Consider the following 24,224-nt stretch of genomic DNA (forward strand, 5'->3'; position numbering starts at 1 on the left):
TAGGTTTTCTCATTTATATTCTTGCTCAAGTGGCTGAGCTGAATTTCTAGCTTATATTACTTAAACAGTACAGCAGACAATTATTTTTAATGTTTATTCAATCACATTTAACAAGTCCCTGTAAACAATTCAACAGCACCTTGAACACATGGAGATGGAGTGGTCAAAAACATCTCAAAGAAAGAGTAGAAACAAGAGGGAAGCAACAGGTTCAGGAGGAGAAATATGGATTCAAATGAGCAAAACAAAACGATCAACCTCTTAAGTGACAACCCCAAATATTCACTAGACAAATCACAGCAAACGATAGCCATCAATAAATTATGAATCTTGTTTATATGCTTACAATAAATAGGGACTGGTATTATTGCTTTGATTTTACAATATCCCATGTTCAGGGAAAAAAAAAAGTGATTGTTTTCACCTAACCAGGGACGAGAAGAGCACCTTAATCCAATCTCTTTACATTTAGTGACGCCTAAAGTTCATAGCTGCAACTGTCTGAACCAAAATGAATGTACAGTAGGGAATAAAGTGTTACCTGATTCAACTCCATTTGAAACCTTTGTTCATGCATACAACAATTTGAGTACACCAACAGTTTAAGAAATCTAATTCAACAATCCATTCAGTGTTCTTTACAAGGCACCGCAATAATATGATACTGAGTCTACCCCTCCTTACATGAATCAAGTTGTTGTTTTTTTACAGTAACTGCATTGGCACCACAGGATGCACTTAATACATCTGCAACATGGTTCTGGAGAGATTAACATGCAAAGCAGTGACTGTGGCTTTGGTTTCCATGAACAAACCTTAAAACGGTGGTGACTGTATGATAGATGTTGTTGCATTACAAACGTACAGCCAGTTTTAAATGTGAAATTTGGTCCAAAGGTGTAGAAGAAACTGTCAGAATAACTTAAAAAAACACCTACAATCCAGATACAAAACAATGGCCCATTATAAAATGACTCCCTACTAAAACCTCACCTGTAAACATGACAGAATGTTCAAGTTACTATCAGAAAGTGTATCCCAGAGTCAGCCTGTTGGTTGAGCTTTTTTTTTTTTTTTTTAAAGGAAGTCTTCAAAAATGCCACTGTTAAAAGCTTTGCCCTTGTCTTATAAAACTGTATTTGAAATGCATGTGGAGAGAGAATTCCTGAAGAGTGTAAGGCATTTGTTGAAGGAGGTAGATGGCTTTATGGAATTTCCATTTCACGTTCAATGCCTACGTATTTCAGAGCATCAGCTTGACTGTATCTAAAAGAGAACCGGAAACAGGTTAGATGGTTTAAAAGCACCTCAAAGAAAATAAATAAATTGCATTAATTCCAAGAAAACACCTCTGCACCATACACATATATATATATATATATATATATTTTTTTTTTTTTTTTTTACCTGTAGTCAAAGAACAGTTCCTCTCCAGTCTGTATGGCTCTCTTAGCAAATATGCCAATCCTGTGATCCCCGTTAACCATCATCACTGTGGAGACGGACAGGAACAGATCATGACATCACAATTTACACACAAGATCCTTTTAGAACAAGCTTCTGAGTGACTTACCCTTTGCATAGCAGTTGGGGTTTACAGAATGGTTGGCAAACCTGATCTTGTTTCCTTTCCTAGTTGCATCAACAACAAAATCTGTGGGTGAAAGGGGGGAGGTTGTCAGTCAGAGAAGGGGAGTGTGAACAGTGAACATTCGCAAGATAGAGGTTAGTTACCATTGTTAAGGTTGAACAGGAAGCTGCACATGTATTTGTCATACACCTTGCCTCTACGGTCTGCCTCATCCTGGGAGATGATCTAGAAGGAAAAACAGAAACACGTCACGTAAAAAGGAAACTTCACTGGACGTTATGTAGTCTTGATGTTGATTTTTTTAACATCTCACCTCCCCACAGTACTCGGAGATGAACTCATTTTTCTGAACTGGCTCTTTGATGAAGATTCCCCATCCAGCCACATCAGATGGAGCCAGCAGCAAGTGCTTAAAAGAAGAAATGGCATTATTAACCAAGAAAAGAGGGTTTATCACAACAGTCTATTCATTTTATATTTAAAATTTGTGTCTTGTTTAGATTTGTGAAAAAATGACATGCATCTTCATGCTGATGTGTGACAAATTAATAAATACCTTCTTTGCTCCTCTCTGGATGCTACAGTTCTTGCAGGAGACATTTTTACTGTCCCAGTGTTCAGCCGCCCCACAGGTGAGACACAGGTCAGGGTCACACTCTCGTACAGCCAGGTAACAGGGGCACTGCTTGGTGTTACACTGCGCCTTACAGCGGCAGCCTGGAAACCGGTTCTGACCTGTACAGATTGAAATATGTAGTTCAGAAATTACTCCTGGTTCTAGACCTGACTTTTTCAAATCAATCATGACTGTTATAAAAGAAAACACTTCATATGAATGCAATAACTTCACCTCCAGTACCTTGATTTCCCTACATTCAGTGCCAATCATTTTAATTCAATAGTTCTACTGAAACCCTCTCTTCTACAAAACAACTGATATAAAATGAAATGGTTTTAACTTTCTAAAACCAAAGTTTTCCAGTGTTTTAGTGTAAACTGGGTGACATTGATGTTGCATACATGAGCTGCCTGACTGGTGATGATCTGTGTGTCTATACACTCACATTCTGAGCTACACTGGCAAAACTTCTCACAGAAGTTTTGGGCAGTGACACAAGGGCAAGAACTGTCACACGGCTGGCGTGGGTGGTCACATGGCTGGTAGTTGTACACATGATTGGAAGAGCCATCTACAAGAAGAAATTTCACATATAAAAACATTTATGCTTTTGCAATTTACTTTCACAATTAAATCTTTCTATCTAAAAGTATGAGCTAGCCTCTAACTTAAAGACACAAACCTTTCTTTAGTTGAATTTTCCGACAATGAGTGGCCCACAGTCTAGAAGAACCAAGGAAAGCACAACAGGTTATTACATATGATGATATCATAATGAAATTTTCATGGTCGCAATTCATTTCTAACGCTTTTACCACACAATACATTATCATGATATTGAAATTTGCAAAAACAAGTGTCATCAAAGAATAACATGTTTAATAACTTTCTTATAACAAAGAAACTGAACATTTAAATACAATAAACCATAATATATGTATAATGTATAATTAAAAAAATTCACACAGATTGAAGTGCAAAAGAAATTCTAAAAACCAATAGGTAACACTTTACAATAAGATCTCATTAACTTAACTAATGCACTAACGTTAACAATTAGCAAAAGCTACAGTTATTAATCCTTGTTAAAAAAAAAAAAAAAAGGTTTTCTTTTAATGAAAAAAAGAGTTGATTAAATAACATTAGCAACTTTTGATTTTAAAGTGTTATTAATATTGAAATGAACGTTTAGAAAAAAAAAAATTATTGGCAGTTTGTGTTTAACTAATGAATTAACTAAAGTTAACTAATGGGGCCTTAGTGTAGTGTAAAGTGTTACTGGAAAAAAAAAAACATCTAGGGCATGTTGTAGTCCAGATTAAAATGTAAAAAAGGCTTAAGTATTTGGTGATGTGATGAACACCATATCAAATCCACAAATTTGAATGGCTGTTTAAATCATATGTATACATTTAAAAAGGTTTCAGAAAGAAGTGCTTCTTTGTGTCCGGGGTATCAGCTTCTTTCTGTTGTTCAGAGTTAACTGCTGTCAGAGAGTGAATGTGCGCTTTCATTCAGCGCGTCATGCGCTTTTCATCAGTGCATTGTTACCAGTTGATAGGAAAATTATTCTTAAAATGCATTTTGAAAAAAAATATTAATAATTTTTTATAATTCACTGTATAAAATCGTAGTCAGAATCTTAAAAATATCACTTTGAACACACACCTGTGTTTCCTTTTCTTCTTCCTTTGAGGAGTGTTTTCATCCACCGTAGGTGCTCGTGCAATGATGCTAGATTCTTTTACCCTGAATTCATAAACCTGACAAAGCCCAAAATGAGAAAAACTACTAAAACATACATCATGGTTTGTGGTAACTTGTAATTACCAGGTACTCAAAAATAATTCCACAGATATTATGCACAGTTGTCAAGCATTTAACGGTATTATAAACACTGAAATATGTAATGTAATTGCATAAAGCTTCAGGTGTGTGTACCTGTCTGCAGGTCTTTGTGCCGATGAGTCTGGCGATAGCACAGAAGTTGTCATAGTAAGTGCCAATGAGCACTCTGAAGAGAGAGGCCTCAGCACCACTCCAGTCCACATTCTCAGGAGGCTCTGAGCTCAACTTCAGCTTCACTGGAGTCTGACAGCGGGAGTTCGCCTCTGTACAAAATAAATAAATTAGTCGATGGAAATAAAATTTAAAATAACAGGAAACCTTAAGGAAACATTATCATTGCTCAAAAACAAGAATATAAAATCAATGGTGACTTTATTTATGATTTTCATGTTTGACAGCACCAAATAAAATATATAGGGATGCAAATCTTGTCACCTTTCAATGAAATTGGCCTTTTTTTTTTTTTAAACAATACCCATACACCAATTCTGTATCCGCTCGAAGTCAATGGTTTTCAAACTCTCCTGTGTGTTTTTGTATTCATGTTCTGATTTCGTGTTACAAAACCACACGTTTCTATTTACATGCGTTTAACAGCGTTAACAGTTGTAGCCAGTCGCAGGCATGTCTGTTGAAAGCAGTGTTTATTGTAGGCAAGTCAAAATCCACTCTGATCTAATCGGTTTTCCAAAGTTTATATAGTTCTACACTCACAGATCGTCCTATTACAATAAAAGAAAAAGAAAGCATACACTGTGTAAACAAGATATTCACTGGTGTAGTTAACTATTGATTATATCTGGAGTATTCACACGATTAAGCTCCTTTTAAGGGAAGAGCCCTTTGCTTGGTTTCTCTACAAATTAAATCTATATGTCAAAATATTTAATGCATTATTTAATTATACCATTAATAATTAACTTAATTGTAGTTAATTAACCCTACTAGGCTGTTGGAGTCTGGGCATATTTATTTATTTATTTTAAAATGACATGAGACTTTGACTGAAGTAAAGCAAGTGCAGGAAGTTACACTTTATAATAAATCCAAAGGCAAGACATGAAAAAAAAAAAAAGTGGAAATGGCTAATGAGCTAACAGAGCTAATGAGTGATTCTCTGCTGCCATCTACTGGATATAATGGTCATTTCATGGCATTTTCTTGGTTTTCCACCAGGAGACAATTTTTGTCTCCATGTCTTCATGAATGAAAGTAAACCTTTAAAGTGAATTGTTAGTAGATTAAAAAAAAAAAAACGCTTTAAAATATACATTAATGTAGGGTTTTATTTTGGGGATATGAGGGGTGCGTGTCTCACACCCATGATGAGTTTGCATTCCTGAATATTACACGGATATATTTTCATAGACACTCAATCTCTACCTGAGGAGCTGGTGGTCTCATCCTTTTTATCATCATCATCTTTATCGTTACAGTCGTTTCCATCTGCCCCTCCCTCTCGGTCGCTATCTGTGTCTTTAGTCTCATTATTAACTGTTGGTGTGCTGGGTCTGCTGTTGCTGTTGCTGTTTGGGAGTCTTCCTCTGCGTCTGCCCACTGTGCGCTTAGAAGGGGTCTTGGCACGTTCAGCAATCACACCTGCAGGGTATTCCCTGACCATGCCATCCTAAAGAGATATGTATGGCAGGGTTATTCTCATAGAGTGAAAGCCAGAATTAAGCAGCACTTGAAAAGATTAGCAATTTTTTGTAAAAGCTGTGTGCAAACCCTTTCAGTCAGAAATCATGACTGCACTTGCCGTTTTGTGCCATATCAAACCACACAAACAAATCAAGCCTTCAGGCTTAACAATAGCTTTTATTTTGGAAGGAGTGGAGAAAATGCACTTGCCTGAACCATATACATGTAGCAATAAATGCCACATGGTTTGCCATCCACCAGATTCTCCATGTTCTTACGCTTGTACGTGTTTGGAGTTGCATGAAATGCTGTAAATCAAAAGAGGAATCCGTTTATAGAAATGCAATCTAAAATAGTTGATTTTTATTGATAAAGAACAGCATTTTGTTGAATCACTGCTTACGGTGAAGGAAACAGTCATATTTGAAGCAACGCCTGCAGAAGAGCGTATGGAAGGAGTGCAGACTCTGCTCTCTTTGCACTGATTTAGCATTTGGACCATCGATGTTGGGGGTGCATTCAGGAGGAAGAGCCCCTGGGAGCTGCTGCTCAGTGAGTTCTTTGTATCTGCAAAAAGAACATACATCTCAAAACATGATCACTACCCATAAAATTGCAATGCAAATACAAGCTTCACATTATTTTCCATTTAAGTTTATCATAACCATTGGAAGTTCTTATTCAGAGTTGTTTACTAACATACTTTTCTTTGAGTTCTTCAGTTGAACCTTTATCAGGAAACATGGAAGAAATGGCTTCAAAGATTTTATCAGAGGGAAACTTTTTTGATCCATCATTGTTGAGACCTGTTGCATACAAAAAGAAAAAGACAGATTTTGTTATTGAAAATTGAACTGTATAATAAAATGTAATGTGCACCATGTAATAAAATGCCTGCTCATTGTCAGCACTAAAGGGCATGAGATTTGTATGAAAAACAATACCTGAATTAACTTAAATCCCAAAGCACATACAATTCTAAAGTATTAACATATGTAACATGTTTGATGCACACTGCTGTAAATCTCTGGAGTATGTTAATAAATAAATGGGTGGAGCTTAATATATTTTAATTGTATCAAAGTGTTGTGTGTGTTTTACATACTTTACACTAAAAAAAAAACATTAAATTTTTCTTACTCTCAGAATTCAGATGGTCCTTGTGAGTGTCTTCAGCATCATATTTTCCATCACAGAGGTCCATCTTCTCAAACTTGCAATCATGCTGATCCTCCTCTTCATCATCCTCCTCCTCATTATCACTGTACTGATTGAGTGCACTCACTAGCTCCACAAAGATCTCATCATTTATGAAGCCACACTCTAGACACAAAACAGAAAGAAGTCAATACTGCTGAAATGTTAGTTCTGCTTAAGTAGATAATTGTGAATCAATTCTAAAAACTGTCATTATTTAAATGATCAGTTCAGTTGAGCATTAAAATAAAATGTTGAACGGTTTCCCCACTTTTAATATTTTCATTTTTGGGGGACATATTTCTTTAAAACACTAACCAGCTCAAATCTTATAAACCAGAAAAAAAAAGATCCCTGACCTCTATCTCCATGAACTTTTCCATCGTAATTTTTAATAAGCTCTTCAATGAAAGTGCCATCTTGATCAAGGATTTCATCACCCATGTAAGGGATGTTATGCAATACAGTCTCATCCTCAACCTAAAACAAAATAGAAGATTAAAAGCAAGTGTGTTTTTTTTTAATACATTGCAAACATTAGAAATTTGGTTTTACCATAAAATTTTGCTGGAGTGGAGACCATGAGTACATGACCGGCACAGAGGCCACAGCGTTCAGTGTTTTGAGAGGAATTACTTGTCTGGAGAACTCAGAGAAGCCACTGTCAACAGTGCACTGCAAAATATTTCAGTCATGTTAGATTAAAAGTCTATATACTAATATAATTTTAGGATAATAAAGCATTTACTTTAAATGAATTTAATAATTAAAACACTAATAGATTTTTTTTTAAAAGCAAACAGAAATGAGATGCACATGCAGTTTAGGAGTCTGAATTAGAGGATTTGTTCAAACCTCTCTAGTCCCTCGCAAGGAGCTCACAGGGGTCATAATATGAACAGGTTGTATCCGTCTCAGTTTCCATTCCTGGTTCAATATGTCTGTACGCTCCAATATCTTCTGTCTGTTGGAGTTGAACATGCTCTGTCCAGTAAGAAAACACATTTCAATGTTAGATCATCCAATAGACAGACAGGTAACCGTTGTTCTCATGACTATTTTTATCATTTGTGAAAAAAAATAAAATAAAAAAAAAATAAATAAAGTGTTGTACATAATGACAGTGCATTTGCATTGTCCATATCTCACGACACCTAAAAGCTTGACCAACACAAAACTCTATACGAGCAGCTTAATGTCTGCTCATGGATCACCTTGACCTCGTCTGCCCTCCTGAAACGTTTGAGCTGCCGCAGTCGCATGTACTCAGACTTCACTCTCCTTCTCCAGCAAACAGGGCCCCTCTCCGATTTCTTCCCAGTCAATCCCATGGCTTCCCTATACACATACAGTAAAGTATATGGCTTTAGATTTCATTATAGACTAATACAGAAATAAAATAGAAACATACAACATCAGGGCTCAACAATAAGGACTACCAAGCATGAAAGACGCTCATGACAGTTGATGGATTTTATATCGGCGAACTTTGTAGCTTTAACAATGATTAATCTATATTTAAAATATACAGTGGAGTAGAAATGCAACGATCGACTGGACATTTTTGGTTTTATTTGAGAGATCTCCGTTTTGTGCTTGCACACAATCTGCATCTCAATAAATTTTTCAAAACAATTTCTGTGGAAATATTGTTAATATTAGTCTATAAGCGGCCATTAACGCCGAAGACCGATGAAAGAGAAAATAGGTTACTGCAGCAGGCAAAGCAAGATCACCGTTCACGATGCATGGAACATAGTAAGAAAATCCTAAATATGGAATTTTATATGGATGTGTTTCTGATGGGAACGGACTGTTTTCGGAAAAGTTTGCATGGTTTTTTCTTTTCATCTTGGCTCGGCATAACGCCTTTAAAGTCGCGCTAATGCGCTGCTTTGTCTACAGCCGTAACCAAGTAAACGATCCTGTTCCATGAGTGCCACCTGCTGGCAAAGAGTGAAATTGTGTCATTCAGCCCGTCTGCTGTTTTGGTTTCATGCCAGTGTTTTATGTAGCATAATTTCATAAAAGCTAAAGTCAGACCATTTTGTTTTTGGCCTAATGGTTAGAGGGTAGGACTCCCAATCGAAGGGTTGTGAGTTCTAGTCTCGGGCCGGACGGAATTGTGGGTGGGGATAGTGCATGCACAGTTCTCTCCCCACCTTCAATACCACGACTTAGGTGCCCTTGAGCAAGGCATTGAACCCCCAACTGATGGGTTAAATGCAGAGCACAAATTCTGAGTATGGGTCACCATACTTGGCTGAATGTCACTTCACTTCACTTAATTAAACCAAACATTGCACATGCTATGATTTTTTTTTTTTTTTTTTTTTTTTTACGATTAGAAATTGTGTGCAGCACATCTAGTGTTAAATGCCACTTTGAAACAAAACGCAAGAAATCCAATTCAATCTAAAAAAAAAATGCTACTGAAGTAAGCTATAAACTGCTCATTGCTTTGCCAAACATGGAATAAAAAAAAAAATGGCTGAAAATGTCAGCGAGCAGTGAACAGCTGGCTTGAAAGATGCAATGTTATTTGGTGTCTCCTGATGAGAACGTGGACAAATCTCATACCAACAGTTCCACTCCCTTCTCTAGGAAATGGATTGCACATACAAAGATATTCCTCTCCACTTGGTAAGGTGGCCAAGCTGTGGTAAAGTTTTCGAGAGGTTTGTTGGCTGCTTTGACAGTATTAAAGCCTTTCCGGCTGAAAAAAGCCAAGTCTACGCTGAACTCAAAGATGAGACGTGGGATTTGAAACTAATGTTTCTCATGAAATCACAGGTAGAGGTCGACCGATATATTGACTGATATTGGGCATTTTTCAAATATCGGCAGATACGTTTTTCTGCTTGTCCAATGTGTTTGAGGTGGGATTTTATTAGGGATGCACGATCATGATTTTTCATGGCTGATTCAGATACCGATTTGTTTGCTTAAAATACGCGATCGGCAATCCGCTGTTTTTGGTTCATTTTTCGGCCGATTTCTCTGATTCCGATTAATGGCCGGTCAACCGGTGCATCCCTAGATTTAATTTTGATGGTGCTAAGAATGGCAGCGCCTGAGTGCACACAAGTGCTCACACTCTCACTCTTGTTCGTCGTCATTAACAGTTCTGTCTAATATGGAACGATGTCTGTAATGATCAGATAGAACAGTTAAACAAACAAATTAATGTATACAGAAAGTATTATATTGATTGCTTTTATTTTAGGCCTATTAGTAATAGAAAGGCAAACATTATAATACTTTCTTGTTTGCAATCAACATTAAGCAAATATGCATTTATATAATTTAAACAAATCTTTGAATGACTAATGAACATTTAATTTCACAAACCTTGCAAACTTAGTCAAATCCAGCTGTGAGATCTTGTGAAGTGTGTATGCGTTTCCAGCATGATCGTGTGTTCTCGGTGACGGTCGGTCTGTGTGAATTGAATGCTTTAAACTTTATACTCGTGATTTCAAATTATGCTGCACTTTATGCATTTGCCCACGGTCATATTCATGCCATTTTCACTGTGTGCTGTATGTAAAATGATGGTTACCCTGGACTTATTTGAAAAAATATGATTCCCAGTGCACACAAACTTCCCAGAATACAGAGTGCGCTGTTATGTACAGCGTTTACTTTCTTTTTAATAATATTTTTATTAAACATTTATTTGTGAAAAATACTGTCATCTAAAGTAGAAGCATGTCTCTTTTACACATTTACTTTTTAATCCATTGTAAAATGATTTCAAATTTCTTCAATATTAATCATTTTTGTAAAAATCATAATTTTAATCGCATATAAATATTTGACCTGAGAACAGTGAGAAGTAATTTTTTTTCACATGGATTTATAGTATACCATTGAATAATGACTGAATACATAAGCTTAAGCAACAAAATATTGTTTATTTTTGTTCAACCAAGTCTAGCAGACCAGTGCAATTTTTGCCATTAAGTGTAGCAATAGCATATTTAGAAATAATACATTTCAGAAAATCAGGTAGCTTATAGGTGCTGGAACCTTCTGTAAAGTGTTTTTTAACTAATACACAATACTGTCAATTACATTCAGAATATTGGAAACCCTGACTATTAGAAAACATCTCTCGGTTGCTTCAGAGGCCATAACATACTAAGTCCAACTCTCAATAACCTTGGCCAAAACAATAAAGAGTTCAACATAAACTGCCAGTTGCACCAACAAAATAATACAGAGTTCAACAAAGTGTAAAGTCCACGCTAGCTGCTATATGTTTTGCGTTGAGGTGATACTTGAGGCTCGTTGTGTGCTGCGGTGATGGTGATATGCGAACGCTAGTTGGTGCTTCAGTATAATTGGTCCGCCGAAACTCATCCAGTGAGAAACGTTCCGCGGTGCAAAAATAAGTTATTAAAAATGCGGGAATTTTTTTTCTGTAACTAATTAATCTTAGCGCGTTATTTTTTGTGTAATTAATTAATCTCAATTAACGCGTTAAAGTCCCGGCCCTAGTTTTTAGGTCTTTAAACCTTTTATAATGAACCCAGTCTTTAGGTCGACATACCTCTGCTAGTAAATATTCTCGCCCATGAACAATGTTCACTGCCCTTCTCGCAATCGCTTCAGTTTTATCATACCAAATTTTGTGACGCACTACACTCCAAAGATATCGGAGCTCAAGATAGGAAAACAGGACCAGGGGCCGGTTTCACAAAGATAGACTTTGACTATGACTTAGATATAGTTGATAGTCAGACTTCAGATAGACATCTAATTCAGACCATTGCACAAAGCACTTAAGACTCTGACTATCTCAAGTAGGACTACACTGCAGTGCATTCTGGGTAAAATAAGACACTTTTCAAAACAAAAAACATGGCGGATCGAGTAAGCGCATCTAACCGGTCAGTTCAGTTTACCCCAGCAGAAAATGTGTGTTTGTTGGAGGAGTATAATAGTTACAAGGACATTTTACTAGGGAAATTTAGCGGAGGAGAATGTAGTAACAAGAAGAAATGTTTAATTTGGAAAAAGATTGCCGCGACAGTAAACAGCATTAATCCGACAGTTGAGCGCAGCGTTAAAGACGTACAGAAAAGATACAAAAACATGGTGCAAGATGCCAAAAAGGAAATATTTAAGAGGAAATACCCAAAAACGGGAGGAGGACCCCAAGAGAAACTTAAAGACACCACTGAAATGGTGATGAATATATATGGTGGACAGTCGCCGATGTTCTGGAGGATAAGCGGAGGACGGGAAAGTGGAGTGTGTGGAGCCGTCAACACTGACGTAACCGGCGTAGTTCCCTCAGCCACTGACAGCAGCACCCCGCCGCAAAGTCTTAGACCTAAGTTAGCCTGGGGGTAAGGTGTCTAATTTTTTTGGTCTAAATTAAGTCAGTCTTTATCTTTGTGAAACAGTCTAACTTGCATTAGACTAGTCTATGAGCAAATTTTAGACTTGTCTAACACTATAGACCGGTCTGAATAGCTTTGTGAAACCGGCCCCAGGGCTCACACTAACTATTTTGAGCTAGACAGTATAACTATTTGAGCTAGTCGTTATAACCATTTTGCATGAGCTTACACAGGGCTCTGTTGGGTTTTTTAACATGTGAAAAGCAGCATTAGCTCAGTCCAATAACATTTGTTTTCCATACACTTGCCGATCTATTTTTTGTTCGCAGGATTTTTTATATTTATTTTATTTTTGTATGAAAGCTTAACAGCTTGTAACGGTTTCAAAACATTTTCATTTTATATTGTTCTATTGGTAAATCTAACATAAATGTCAATGTTCTTTTAAAAACACTTTGGAAAGACACCTTTGATAACTAATTTCACTAACTGGCTGCAGCGCAGTGAAAGTAATTTGAATCACTGGCCTAACTGGACCAGTAGAAAAAAATCCTTAGCATTCAGCCCTGAACATGGTAGGTTAAGTGGTTATGGTTTTTTCCACATTTAAAACAAAGTTGTAGTATATGAATAACAGTATATGAACAAAGTGATTACATATGAGATCTATATATACCGTTTCTGCAGGTTTATGAAGGTAAACTAAAAGGGATAGTTCACCCAAAAATGAACATTTTATGTTTATCTGTTTAAGTGAAGTGACATTCAGCCAAGTATGGTGACCCATACTCAGAATTTGTGCTCTGCATTTAACCCATCCGAAATGCACACACACAGAGCAGTGAACACACACACACACACTGTGAGCACACACCCGGAGCAGTGGGCAGCCATTTATGCTGCGGCGCCCGGGGAGCAGTTGGGGGTTCGATGCCTTGCTCAAGGGCACCTAAGTCGTGGTATTGAAGGTGGAGAGAGAACTGTACATGCACTCCCCCCACCTACAATTCCATCCGGCCCGAGACTAGAACCTACAACCCTTCAATTGGGAGTTCAACCCTCTAACCATTAGGCCACGACTTCCCCTAAGCCGAGCTCACACTAATTTTACAATCATAAATGATTTTGAAATCTGGATGCAGCACACACCTAAGGAGAATCTTTACATATTATCTTCCCTCAAATATTAAACATGCACACACTACAAGATTTGAATGTCACAGCACATCACACACTGCAATAATCACATAATCTAAATGTAGTAACGTGAACAAATAAGAGGTAAAGGGAAATGAATGGCTCTTTTGAACCACAAATTAACTTTTATGACCCATAATATGAAATTCTGAGATTGCATTACGTACACTTTTATTCCCAAATCTGGGATTTGTGTTATCCCTTGTGTAGCTGTGGCAGGTGTATGCGCTGATTGGCGCCCCTGCTGGTCTAAGACACACACTGAAACGACGCCTGACTGAAAACTGAAACAAAACCTTATAACACGTTTACTAGTGTTTACTCACACTACTTCACAAAATCAGCAATTCTTGTAATGACAATTAAGAAATATACACTGAACAACTTATAAAAGGCTGACAACTGAGATTCTAAAAAAATTCAACCAAAAATGAAAACTATAATCATTTAACGTTACTCAACCTCACGGTTCTCGAAACCTCACTTTTTTTCCCCTTTTGACACATAAGGAGATGTTAAGAAGAATGTCAGTCACCATTTACTTTTAATGAATCTTTCACAATACAATGAAAGCGAATGGTGACGGAGACTGTCATTTCTTTCATCCCCTTTGTTTCCTAACACGGAAGGAAAGTAACGTTAAGAGGTTTGGAACATGAGGGTGTGTAAATGATGATAGATCTTTCGCTTTTCAGTTGAATTATCCCTTAAACTTCGTTAAAGCTCGACAGTAGGGTATAACATGATATGACTAGTAAACATTTTCCAATGTAAAGTTAGTCGCTAACTGGTTAGCAGGGCTGTTTGAACAAAAAAGTAAACGTGGTTTTACTAACACTCAAACAACTGTCTCTTTAGTGTCTTCTTCTAGTGCATACCTTAAAGAAGAGACCTGTCCACATCCAAACAAACGACTTTTCTGTCAGTCTGTCAGCGCCGTCCCTAAGTGAAAAGGATCGGTTGACTGAGCTAGCTAACCCAGCTAGCTCGCGGCAGAGGGTCCTTTCACCTCCGCGCGTCCGCGTTACCAATACCGGCGAGCCTCGATAAACAAAAGACAGGCGCTTAATTCGTCTTTAGCTCTACAAGTATCTGTTTGGCCAGACGTATTTCTCTCTCTTAACCGCGGCAGACTGTAAGCGAACTGAAATAAATTTGAAATATAAGCTAATTTGTAATATTTCCGTTTCTCCAAGTATTCAAACCCGCTCAGTCTGTCGTTTATACTCAGAATTCCCCGCCCACCTCGCGCAATGCAGAATCAACGAGCGCCAAACAGATCAGCCAATCAGAACAAGCCATGTTCGAGCTGTTCAATGTAACGATTTTCGATTTGATATTTCCCATCGGGGATTGGGCGAATCGGATGCGTGTCTGCAGTGGGGAACATATGAAGAAGTTCTCTTTGTTCTTGATTTTAAACGAATACATTATTGTAAAAATTGTAAAACCGGTGCGCATTATGCCAATGTTCGTCTTGGGTTTTTAATCATTGTCGTGAATTATACCAACAATGAACGATACAGTATAATGCAAAGATTTAAGGTCTATTTTTTTGTACAGATAGAAGGAAAACAGTGCTACTGTAGTGGATAATACTGGGAGAAAAAAAGTCAATACAGTCAACATGGCATTCTATTTTTGCACTGAACCGAAGGACTTCCTGTGCACTGGTTTGGCTTGGTCACCCTACCCACTCACAGTGAGAATCTCTTTACGGGGTCAATGCTATGGGTCAATGCCATCTGCATACTCTCCATTCAATTGGTGGCAAATCCGAATCATTTCCTGGAGTCAGTTCTTTTGAAGAGTTCGAAAAATTATTCAGAGAGTCTACGTCATCATATGGTCCCCGACCTCACTATCACATCTTTTCATTTGTATGGTCTATTTTAAAACGTCCCAAAAAAGCCATATTTGGTCACTTACTGCCATTTAAAAAAAAAATACCATTGAAATAAAACGCCATAAATATTTTTTTCCCATGTATATATATTAGTAAAACTGCCTCATATATTTCCTGCACGTTTTATTTTTAAATGTACACTATTCAAGTTTAGACTCATAATTAGTTTTCGGTTCGATGAGATTCGGTCCGAATCGTGAATAGATGGAACCGATTTGGTAAAAAGTCTGAACGCCATTTGATTTCTCAATTAAGTTTTCTTTGGAAAATTATTGCACAATATTGTAAGAATTTGTAACAGAAGTTTGTAAATGTGATTTAAAATCAATCTGCCTGTTAATTCCTGACATATTCAGGGTCCAAATCCAATCTTTAACAGCTGTTTATGTACTGTCTCCAGGCTCACGGTGTCCCTAGCTCTTCTAACACGCCTCCACATCTCTACGTCACTATGTGGGAAGATCTCATAGACGGCAAAAGAAATGGACACAGCGACCCCATTAGATTCAATGAAGACAAGTGAAGTCAATTAGAAACACGCACTTCCTGGGGGTCGAGCGTACTGCACAGACTCAAACTGAGCTTGATGACGTAGATGTCACTTGAGCAACATGTAAGTCTTCTAATAGCTGTGCCAAGATAATTTTGAATCACCCACTGAATCTTGCAGAGAAGGCAAGTGTAGAGGCTTTTTTACTTTATGCCTCCATGTCCCCCCGATAGCCTCATAGACAGTAAAAGTTTGCCTGCGAGCTTGTCCTCCTGTCCATACGGTAATTTCTCTACTGTGCGACAGAGAGTCGTAGGTTATCATGCAATCGTTAGCCTATTTTTTTTACAAAAACTGCTTCTACGGGAACATAACGTAAGATACAAGGTAATGGAGCATTTTAAACATTTTTGTGTTTCTTTAGAAATAATTAATGGACAAATGAAGTCTTTAAACACCTCAGATGTAAAGTTATTCGCTGTCAAAGTGACGCCAAAATGAATGGGAGTCAATGGAATGCTAACAGCAGTTAGGGGTCCGCTGGCCAATGCCGGAGCCCAGGGGTGCCTCAAAAAAATATGAAACCCTGCCCCCACTGGAAGATCTGCATCTTGCAAGAAAGAAGGCGTACCTTTTATTCTCGTTGTATTATTATTGTTGCAACCACCGCCATGTCGTATAAACGCCTGTGTGTTTGGTTGTGAAAGTGAAACTACTTTGTTTGGCCTTCCAAAAGCAGACAGAACTAGAAATCATGTTTATAATGGGGTTAAAGGTTTGTGTCTCATTTCTCAGACCCCAGGGAATCACAATATGTTAAGGGGTGTAACAAACTTGGGGTATTCGGCCAATCACAACACACTGGATAGCTGGCCAATCAGAGCACAGCTTGCTTTTCAGACAGATAAGCCCTGTAAAACTCGACGAGTTTCAGAAGGAAGGGCATAGAGGAAAAACAATAATGTACAGTATGTGGAAAAAGAATGTGGTTTTTTTAACCTTAAACCACATAAACATATTTTATTACACCAAATTCTTAAAATATGAATCACTATTTGGCCAACTAAGATAAAGGGCAAGATTATGATTTTTCAGTAGTACTACAGCACACAGTGAATTCAAATAAGCACTGTTTTTTTGTTTGTTTTGGGGTTCTTCTGAAGAACACAAGACCACAGGAACCAGACAAGTCCTCTGCACCTGTGTTGCAGCCTGTAATTAAACTATGCCATGCTGGTTTCATTTGGCCAGAAATTAACTGGACCCGACTGACCCTGGTTTTTTCTTCATTTCTCATTACCAGTAGTTTTAGTTCCTTGTCACTGTCGCCTTTGGCATGCTTGGTTGGGGATGCTTGACTGATTGCACAAACACTATTGGAAGATAGCTGACATCACTGAATCATCAATGAACTGACTTTAGCTGGAAAAATGACTCTTATTGTCAAACGGTTTTCCTGTTTGATACTGTAAAGATGCTTTGACACAACCAGTAATGTATAAAGCATTTTAGATATTATATGATATATTATACACAAATAAAGTGACTTGACAGCGTTTGGACCTGGAAACTGCGATGTATAACATCAGACTAAACCTGCTGAGATTAAGCAACCACTACCATTTGTGTTTTTACATTATTTTATTTAAAATATTTGGGAGAAATAAACCTAATAAACAGTGCTTGGTTTGGAATGAAAATACTGAATGTTTTGATCCCAGAAGCAAAAGGAAGTACAAAAATCAAAACAATCTCTTTTCTGAATGTCACCAAGCCCTCCAGGAGGCTTCCATTCTCGTGGAACTGCATTTGTACAAAGTTCATGGTTTCTCTAAATCTCTTAGAGCTCATCTTTTTTGTGTGTTAACTTTGTGGCATGTTTTTCCACAAATGTGCTCAATTCCTCCACGTCCCTTTTGCCGCCTTCAAATTTGACTGGGTTCTGCTTCTTGTTGCTGGGAGCAAAGTAGATTGTAGGGAAACCTTCTACTTTATAACTATCATGAGGCACATCATTAGCAGTGGCATCCATTTTGGCAATGACAATATTCTTCTCATTCTTGTATTTCTTTCCGAGAGCGGTGTAATCTGGCTCCAGCTTTTTACAGTGGCCACACCATGGTGCATAGAACTCGATAAGGACGTCTTTCTTTGTATCCATTACAATGTCATCAAAAGTCTTGCCCACCACAACCTTCACAGGTCCTTTGTTGCTCTTGGGAATAGGCTGAGACTTTACAATAGGTTTCAGCTTACCTGTCAGAGAGGAAAAGGATACGGTCACTGGTTTTAACAGTGACAAAAGTAGTGCTCTCTCTTCACCAATACAAAGCTGTCAGTCTTACATTTGCATTCTTAGAAGAACATTTCTTATCATACTGGCTTAAACTCATTGTAACAATCAATTCTTATTAAGGTTGATGAAGCGGGAGAAATCAGGCTCATAACATACGTAACACACCAATACTTTACCTTTTTTAAAGGCCATGACAAAGCTTTGGAGCACATCAGTGTCAAATTCCTCTGGATCCATAGCATATTTCTTCCCTCCCTCACCGAGAATGCCAACATTCACCTCCTCGCCGCTTTCACTGAGTCCAAGGCTCTTCAATTCATCAGCATAGTCTTCCTCATCCGCGATAGCAAATGTGTACTCTGGAAAGTCCTTTGCTACTTCAAGCACTTTGCTCCTCCAATACTGTGTGGCTGGGTGGAAATGATAACAAATTGTGTCAGTAGTGAACAAAAGCATTTGCATTGTGAGCGACATGCATCATCTTAATTCCTCTTAAGAGTTTCAAAGCACTGCAACAGCCAGGTCTTAAACACATACCAACTCTGTAATCAAAACTGAAGTCTACTCCGTAATAAACAACCACAAGAGGTCGTGTGGTGTATCTCTTTGCATCGTTGCTCTGTTTTCGGTGTCCAACCAAAGGTAGTATGTGTTTCTTGAAGAATTCTTGAACTTCTGAAGCAGGTGTGGAGTCCTTTAGGAAGAATAAGGCAAATCTTTCAGGAAAACTGACTTAAGGTTTGTTCACAAAAATAAGTTAAAAATAAATTCCCATTCAGATTTCACAGTAGGTTCAAATTGGTCACATGATTTTGTTACGTTAAACAACTATGTGAGCAGTGCTTCATACACCACTTCTCTACAGACATTGGACCATTTTTGCCAGAAAAGGTTTGCTTAAAATGCTATTTCATGCACACTGTTAAAGAGTTGGATTCCCATGCTAAACATGGACAAAGTTTCAAAAATTAAGTTGTACGTTTGAAGGAGTATTTTTGTTCCAAAAATACCTCTTCTGGTTTGTCACAAGTTTCGGAAAGTTTTTTTCGAGTATGGGTCTGTGTGACGTTAGATGGAGCGGAATTTCCTTATATGGGTCCTAAGGGCACTTCTGCCGGAAGAGCGCGCACTCCCGTATAGCAGAGACGAGACATTCACTGAACAGAGCAAGAGACCGAATTGTCACAAAAGAAGTGTGTTTTTGGTTGCCAGGGCAAGACAACCCTGCACAGATTACCAAAAAAAAACAGCATTAAGGGACCAGTGGATGGAGTTTATTTTTACAGAGCATCAACCGAGTTGTGCAAGTGTTTTTGTTTGTTCCCTGCATTTCGAAGATGCTTGTTTTACAAACAAGGCCCATTTTGACAACGGATTTTCACATCGTTTATTTCTTAAGGATAATGCAGTCCCAACGAAAAAGGGTCACGATCGTGTTTTGGAACCGCAGGCGGGGAGTAAAACTGCTTCAAATATCTCGGTGTTGTTAACTTAGCTATCAGCGCGTAAGCACATCAAGTAAACATGGTGTTAGCCATGGTTTGTTTTGGATGTTTTTTTCCTCACGGTAATGTCACAGACGCTCTCAACGCAAAAGCCTACTGGCGCTCGTGATTCTTTAGCTCCGCCCACACGTCACACCTCCAGGCGCTCGTGTTTTTCCGGGAAAAATCAGTACAGACTATCTTTCTCTTATAAATATAATAAAACTAAAGACTTTTTGGAGTTATGAAGGATGCAGTACTACTCTATAGGTACTCAAGATTAACAGGATATTGAGTGAAAACAAGCATTTCACCCCCCCCCCCCCCCCCCCCCCTTTAAATTCCTCTGATTTTACCACACTTTAACAATAGTTTTCATGCTTGGTTTGCAAAGATCTCACACAAACAATAAAAATTAAGAACTTACTTTAATTGTTAGGGAATGAGATGCTGGCTCATATTTAGACCTAAACTTCTCTGGCTGGAGCATGACTACTTGTCCAGGTGAAGCTTTGAGGAATTGTTTGACTTCATTATTGAACGTATGCATAAATTTGTAGTCATCTCTTAGAGAATTACCTGCAGGAAGAGAAAATAAACTGTTAGAAAAAAATGAAGGTACAGCATATATTTATATCTAGACTTCCAGACAACTTAATACACACATGCTTCTTGATAGATCTCATATGCTGCATCTTCTTCACTGGAGAAAACGCCTACAATCACAGCATCATCGCCATCTCTGATAAGCTCCTGAACCTGTTTTAGAGTCTGCACCTGCTTTGACGGAGGACCAGCCTGGTCTGACATGTAGTCAACAATACCTACAAGTAGAGGGGGAAAAAAATTAAGAGATTGTAATTCTCAATTTCCAACACCTCCAAACCGATTTGTCATGACAATAGTTGATAGACCTACCGAACTTCTCCCGTGGTCCATTGTAGTCAAAAGCCTTGCCCTTTCTGAATATTTTAAGAGTTGGGTAGCCAGAAACACCAAACCGTGTCGCTAAATCACTTTCTGCGGTGGCATCAACTTTAGCCAGTGGAATAGGAGGAGTGCGATTGATGAGCTCTTTAGCAGCCTTCTCATACTCAGGTGCAAGTCTCTTACAGTGGCCACACCTGTTTGAATTTAAACACAGGACTCTCAAAAAGACACACTGATGCTTCAGAAAGAATGCAAAGAGGTTACATCATGGGGTTGATAAAAATAGCAGCACAGAAATCTAAATGTACAAACCAGGGCGCATAGAACTCCACTAGAATGATATCTGCATTGTCCACCACATCATCAAAATTATCCTTTGTCAAGACTAGGGTGGCCTCTGGAGGAGGTTTCCAGTCTGGCTGGGCAACTTCTTTAACTCGTTCCACAATGGCTGAAAAGTGAAAGTTAAAACCATGCTTGATTAACAATGCACCAGGAAGTCAACTAATGAGTACTTGTTACAAATTCACAGCAAACTGATGGAAATGATACATAATGGCATTGAAATCTATTTTAAGTGCACTCACCATGCTCACTTCGGTCCCCATCATAGTCCACCGGCTCCCCCTTTTTGAGTATTTTGAATGTGGGATATCCAGACACTTCATATTTACTGCTCAGTGCACTAGCCTTAGTGGCATCAACCTTTGCCACAGGAATCGGTGGGTCGTTCTCCTTTAGAGTCCGAGCAATCTTCTCATATTCGGGAGCGAACTGTTTGCAGTGGCCACACCTGAAAAGAGTAATATTTGCATGACCGAGATCTTTGACAGTTGATGACGCATCTCCTACAGTTGAAGAGCAAAGGAAACATACCATGGTGCATAGAACTCCACCAGTACGGTGTCTTTGCCCTCTATGAAGGTGTCAAAGTTTTCATCTGTCAGAACCAGCACTCCATTCTCCTCCTTTACTTCTGTGTCATCTGCATCATCATCATCATCATCATCATCATCATCATCCTCCTCTCCAAGATCATCTGCTGAATCTAAATGTTAACAAATATGAAATGCATAAATCTAAACTTATATTTCATGTTTTCTTGATAATTGTTTTATATAAATATCTCTGTGGTCTCCACAACAGTCTAACATGCAGTGCTGTCCTAAACTAGAATAATGCATCCAGCTAGCTAGCAAGTCCAACACACCAGCATGTCAAATATCAACAACCAGCAGCAGATATCTTACCATCTTTGGCATCTTCTTCTTCGCATCGGCTTGGCAATATGAAATGTGTCAATCCAAGCAGCACAATCAACAGAAGGGTTATCTTCTTCATGATATCTTATCTAATACTTAAGCCTCCTTTAGATAGCTTGATTAGTTAAACCGAGATTCATACACTGCTACCGGTATTCAAATGAATAAATACTGTGCTCGTTATAGAAACGTTTGCATTAAATGATTTGCACAGCTCATCACAAGTCACGCATTATTCTCTAAATGTTTTTTTTTCTTACTTCGCTTCTACACTCCTTTACTTGAACTTGACTGACTTGCCACGTTCTGGTTGGCTGGTAGAGTAAGGACTCGGCCAATCATCGATCGCCACTCAAGTCCGCAGTTCATGCACGTTCAAAACCGCGATTGGGTGGGCTGCCGTGGGCTACAAGCTGATTGGATGGTTAGTGAAAGAGATAAGACGTCTAGGAAGTGTAACTAACTAGGAGAAAGTTATTGCTTTGCTTTCACTATTGAAGTTAAAACGATACAAGTTGTTGTTAATAGGACGTTGTTGAAGTTACGAAATTCACACGTACCTGAATTACGACAGCATAGGTGTTGAAATATAGTAAAAGAGAAAAAGGGGTAGCTATATAAAACTTTTCTTTACTAAAAGTGTTGTTTTGGCAAAAGAAAGTTTACTTTTTAACTGCAAAATTAAAGAAGGTGTCATCCTCATAAATGTCACAATACAAATAATACCCCAAACGTGAATTATAAAACTGCTATAGCATGTCTTTGTGATAGTGGTATTTTAGCAACTTTACACGTTTAATTTCAAATCAAATATCAAGTTTGAGGTATGTAATCAGACTGTGTAATTAATGAACAAAACGCTGAAGTTTCAAAAAATATAATAATTGCCTTAAACACATTTGACTGTCTAGCTCCCTTGCCATGCACTGTATGACTATGTTCACTTTGAAAAGTTATGAGGTTAGAAGAGTGTGCCTTTTCATTTGTGTACTGATTTGAGTATTGAGTATTCATTTATTAGCACATCTATTAATGCTATATAAATATAACAAAATACATACATAGGTTGTATGAATATTTGCTTGTACAATACGGCTTGAATAATTTGAACATGTCCACATAAATATGTCCAGAAAGAGAAATTACTCTGTTTTAAATAGATTTTCTTTTGTTGGCAGGATGAAACAACAGTTAATTTATGAGATCCTCAAACTCTGCAAAGTAAAACCTCTGTGAATAGAAAATAAGATTTTTCCTTAAATGAGTAAAAATGATGAAGTCAAGAGTATTTCTATATTTAATCTGACTTTGTGATTACAGACTGCTTACATTAATGTGGTAATGATGGTCAGTTGACTTGTTGACCGGCTTTGCCAATAATGATTAAAGCCATGTCTTTGACATTAGATATCAGTTCAATGTCAGTCAGCAAATGTTTTCTTTTTTTAGTTTTCTTTGTTACTCTCACAGAAAAAGGTATATTACCTGAAATAATATAAAAAAAGAATCACATCAATGTAAATCAATGAAGATCAGCTTCCAAGTAGAAACAGCTGCTGCCACTGCTTTGTTTAGCCGTAAGGACACATTTCAGGAAAAGCAAATTCACAACAACACCAAGGAGTGATTGAGAAAGCTGTGAATATGTCCATGTTAAAAAAAATTATCTGTTTGCCAATAAACATTATGTTTTTAAATTAAAAAAGCTGGCAGGAAGTCTGAACAAATTTGTTCAATTAAGCCATGTAATTGCATGCAGTGCCATTGTATTGCTCCTGAAATGTGCATCTGCAATTGATTCACATTATAATAGGAATACAATACAGTTAATGTCATAAAGAACTAAACTGCATCGTCCTAGCTGCTCACAAAAGAAGATGTTCATTTAAATTCTTCCTTCTGCAGGAAATCAATCATCTCTGTTTTTAACATAAAGGCATACAAAAGCAGATAAACCACAAAAAAATTGCAGATGAAAACTGTCACCTGTGTAAAAATGTATTTAAAGGTGCTGTATGTAGGATTGACACCGAGTGGTTGAACTACGTATATTGCAGTCCAAATTCCAAATATCGGAAAGGGTTTTTCTTTTTCACCAGGCCCCTCGTCCATCCTCAGATTTGATGCAGGTTGCCAGATTGATGACACCAACAGAAAGGAGCTCACTTCACGATGAATAAAATTCAATACGCTGTGTTTTCCGCCAAATGGCAACCCAGGGTGCTGAAATACAATTGGGCAATTGCTTCCTTTAAAGACACTGTACAGACTCAGGAAAATCTATATAGCCATATTTAACTAGTTGCATGTCACTAACAACACTGGAGTTCACCTGTTTAAATGTCAGGCTGCATTCAGAAGCAACTTAACTCCTCTCCACCCTCCATCTCCCTCATACACCAGCCAACACTG

The 24,224-nt window shown here is 37.8% G+C and overlaps 2 protein-coding genes across 4 annotated transcripts; both read right to left on the bottom strand.

Moving 5' to 3' along the window:
- Window positions 1–80: 80 nt before the first annotated feature.
- LOC127946210 (histone-lysine N-methyltransferase EZH2-like) lies at window positions 81–14,688 on the bottom strand. Of its 3 annotated transcripts, XM_052542617.1 has the most exons (21): window positions 14,323–14,688; window positions 10,248–10,335; window positions 8,111–8,234; window positions 7,752–7,880; window positions 7,452–7,571; window positions 7,256–7,376; window positions 6,840–7,022; window positions 6,403–6,505; window positions 6,103–6,266; window positions 5,910–6,007; window positions 5,442–5,685; window positions 4,152–4,321; window positions 3,879–3,973; window positions 2,893–2,933; window positions 2,656–2,781; window positions 2,148–2,326; window positions 1,905–2,000; window positions 1,735–1,816; window positions 1,574–1,654; window positions 1,408–1,492; window positions 81–1,266 (listed from the first exon to the last, which is right to left on the bottom strand). In XM_052542617.1, the coding sequence occupies exons 3-21, from the start codon at window positions 8,225–8,227 to the stop codon at window positions 1,206–1,208; spliced, it is 2,295 nt and encodes a 764-aa protein (XP_052398577.1). In that variant the 5' UTR covers window positions 8,228–8,234; window positions 10,248–10,335; window positions 14,323–14,688; the 3' UTR covers window positions 81–1,205. The 3 variants fall into 3 exon arrangements, with proteins under 3 accessions (XP_052398577.1, XP_052398578.1, XP_052398576.1); XM_052542618.1 differs by lacking the exon at window positions 10,248–10,335 and having other exon boundaries at window positions 8,117–8,234; XM_052542616.1 differs by lacking the exon at window positions 10,248–10,335.
- A 2,774-nt stretch (window positions 14,689–17,462) lies between these two features.
- Window positions 17,463–22,121, bottom strand: LOC127946553 (protein disulfide-isomerase A4). Its single transcript, XM_052543211.1, has 10 exons — window positions 21,801–22,121; window positions 21,427–21,598; window positions 21,138–21,343; window positions 20,863–21,001; window positions 20,539–20,744; window positions 20,286–20,444; window positions 20,048–20,199; window positions 18,674–18,830; window positions 18,313–18,546; window positions 17,463–18,096 (listed from the first exon to the last, which is right to left on the bottom strand). The coding sequence occupies exons 1-10, from the start codon at window positions 21,889–21,891 to the stop codon at window positions 17,681–17,683; spliced, it is 1,932 nt and encodes a 643-aa protein (XP_052399171.1). The 5' UTR covers window positions 21,892–22,121; the 3' UTR covers window positions 17,463–17,680.
- Between the last annotated feature and the right edge of the window lie 2,103 nt (window positions 22,122–24,224).

This window comes from Carassius gibelio, chromosome A24 (assembly GCF_023724105.1).
Source record: "Carassius gibelio isolate Cgi1373 ecotype wild population from Czech Republic chromosome A24, carGib1.2-hapl.c, whole genome shotgun sequence".
In the NCBI taxonomy this organism is placed as follows: Eukaryota; Metazoa; Chordata; class Actinopteri; order Cypriniformes; family Cyprinidae; genus Carassius; species Carassius gibelio.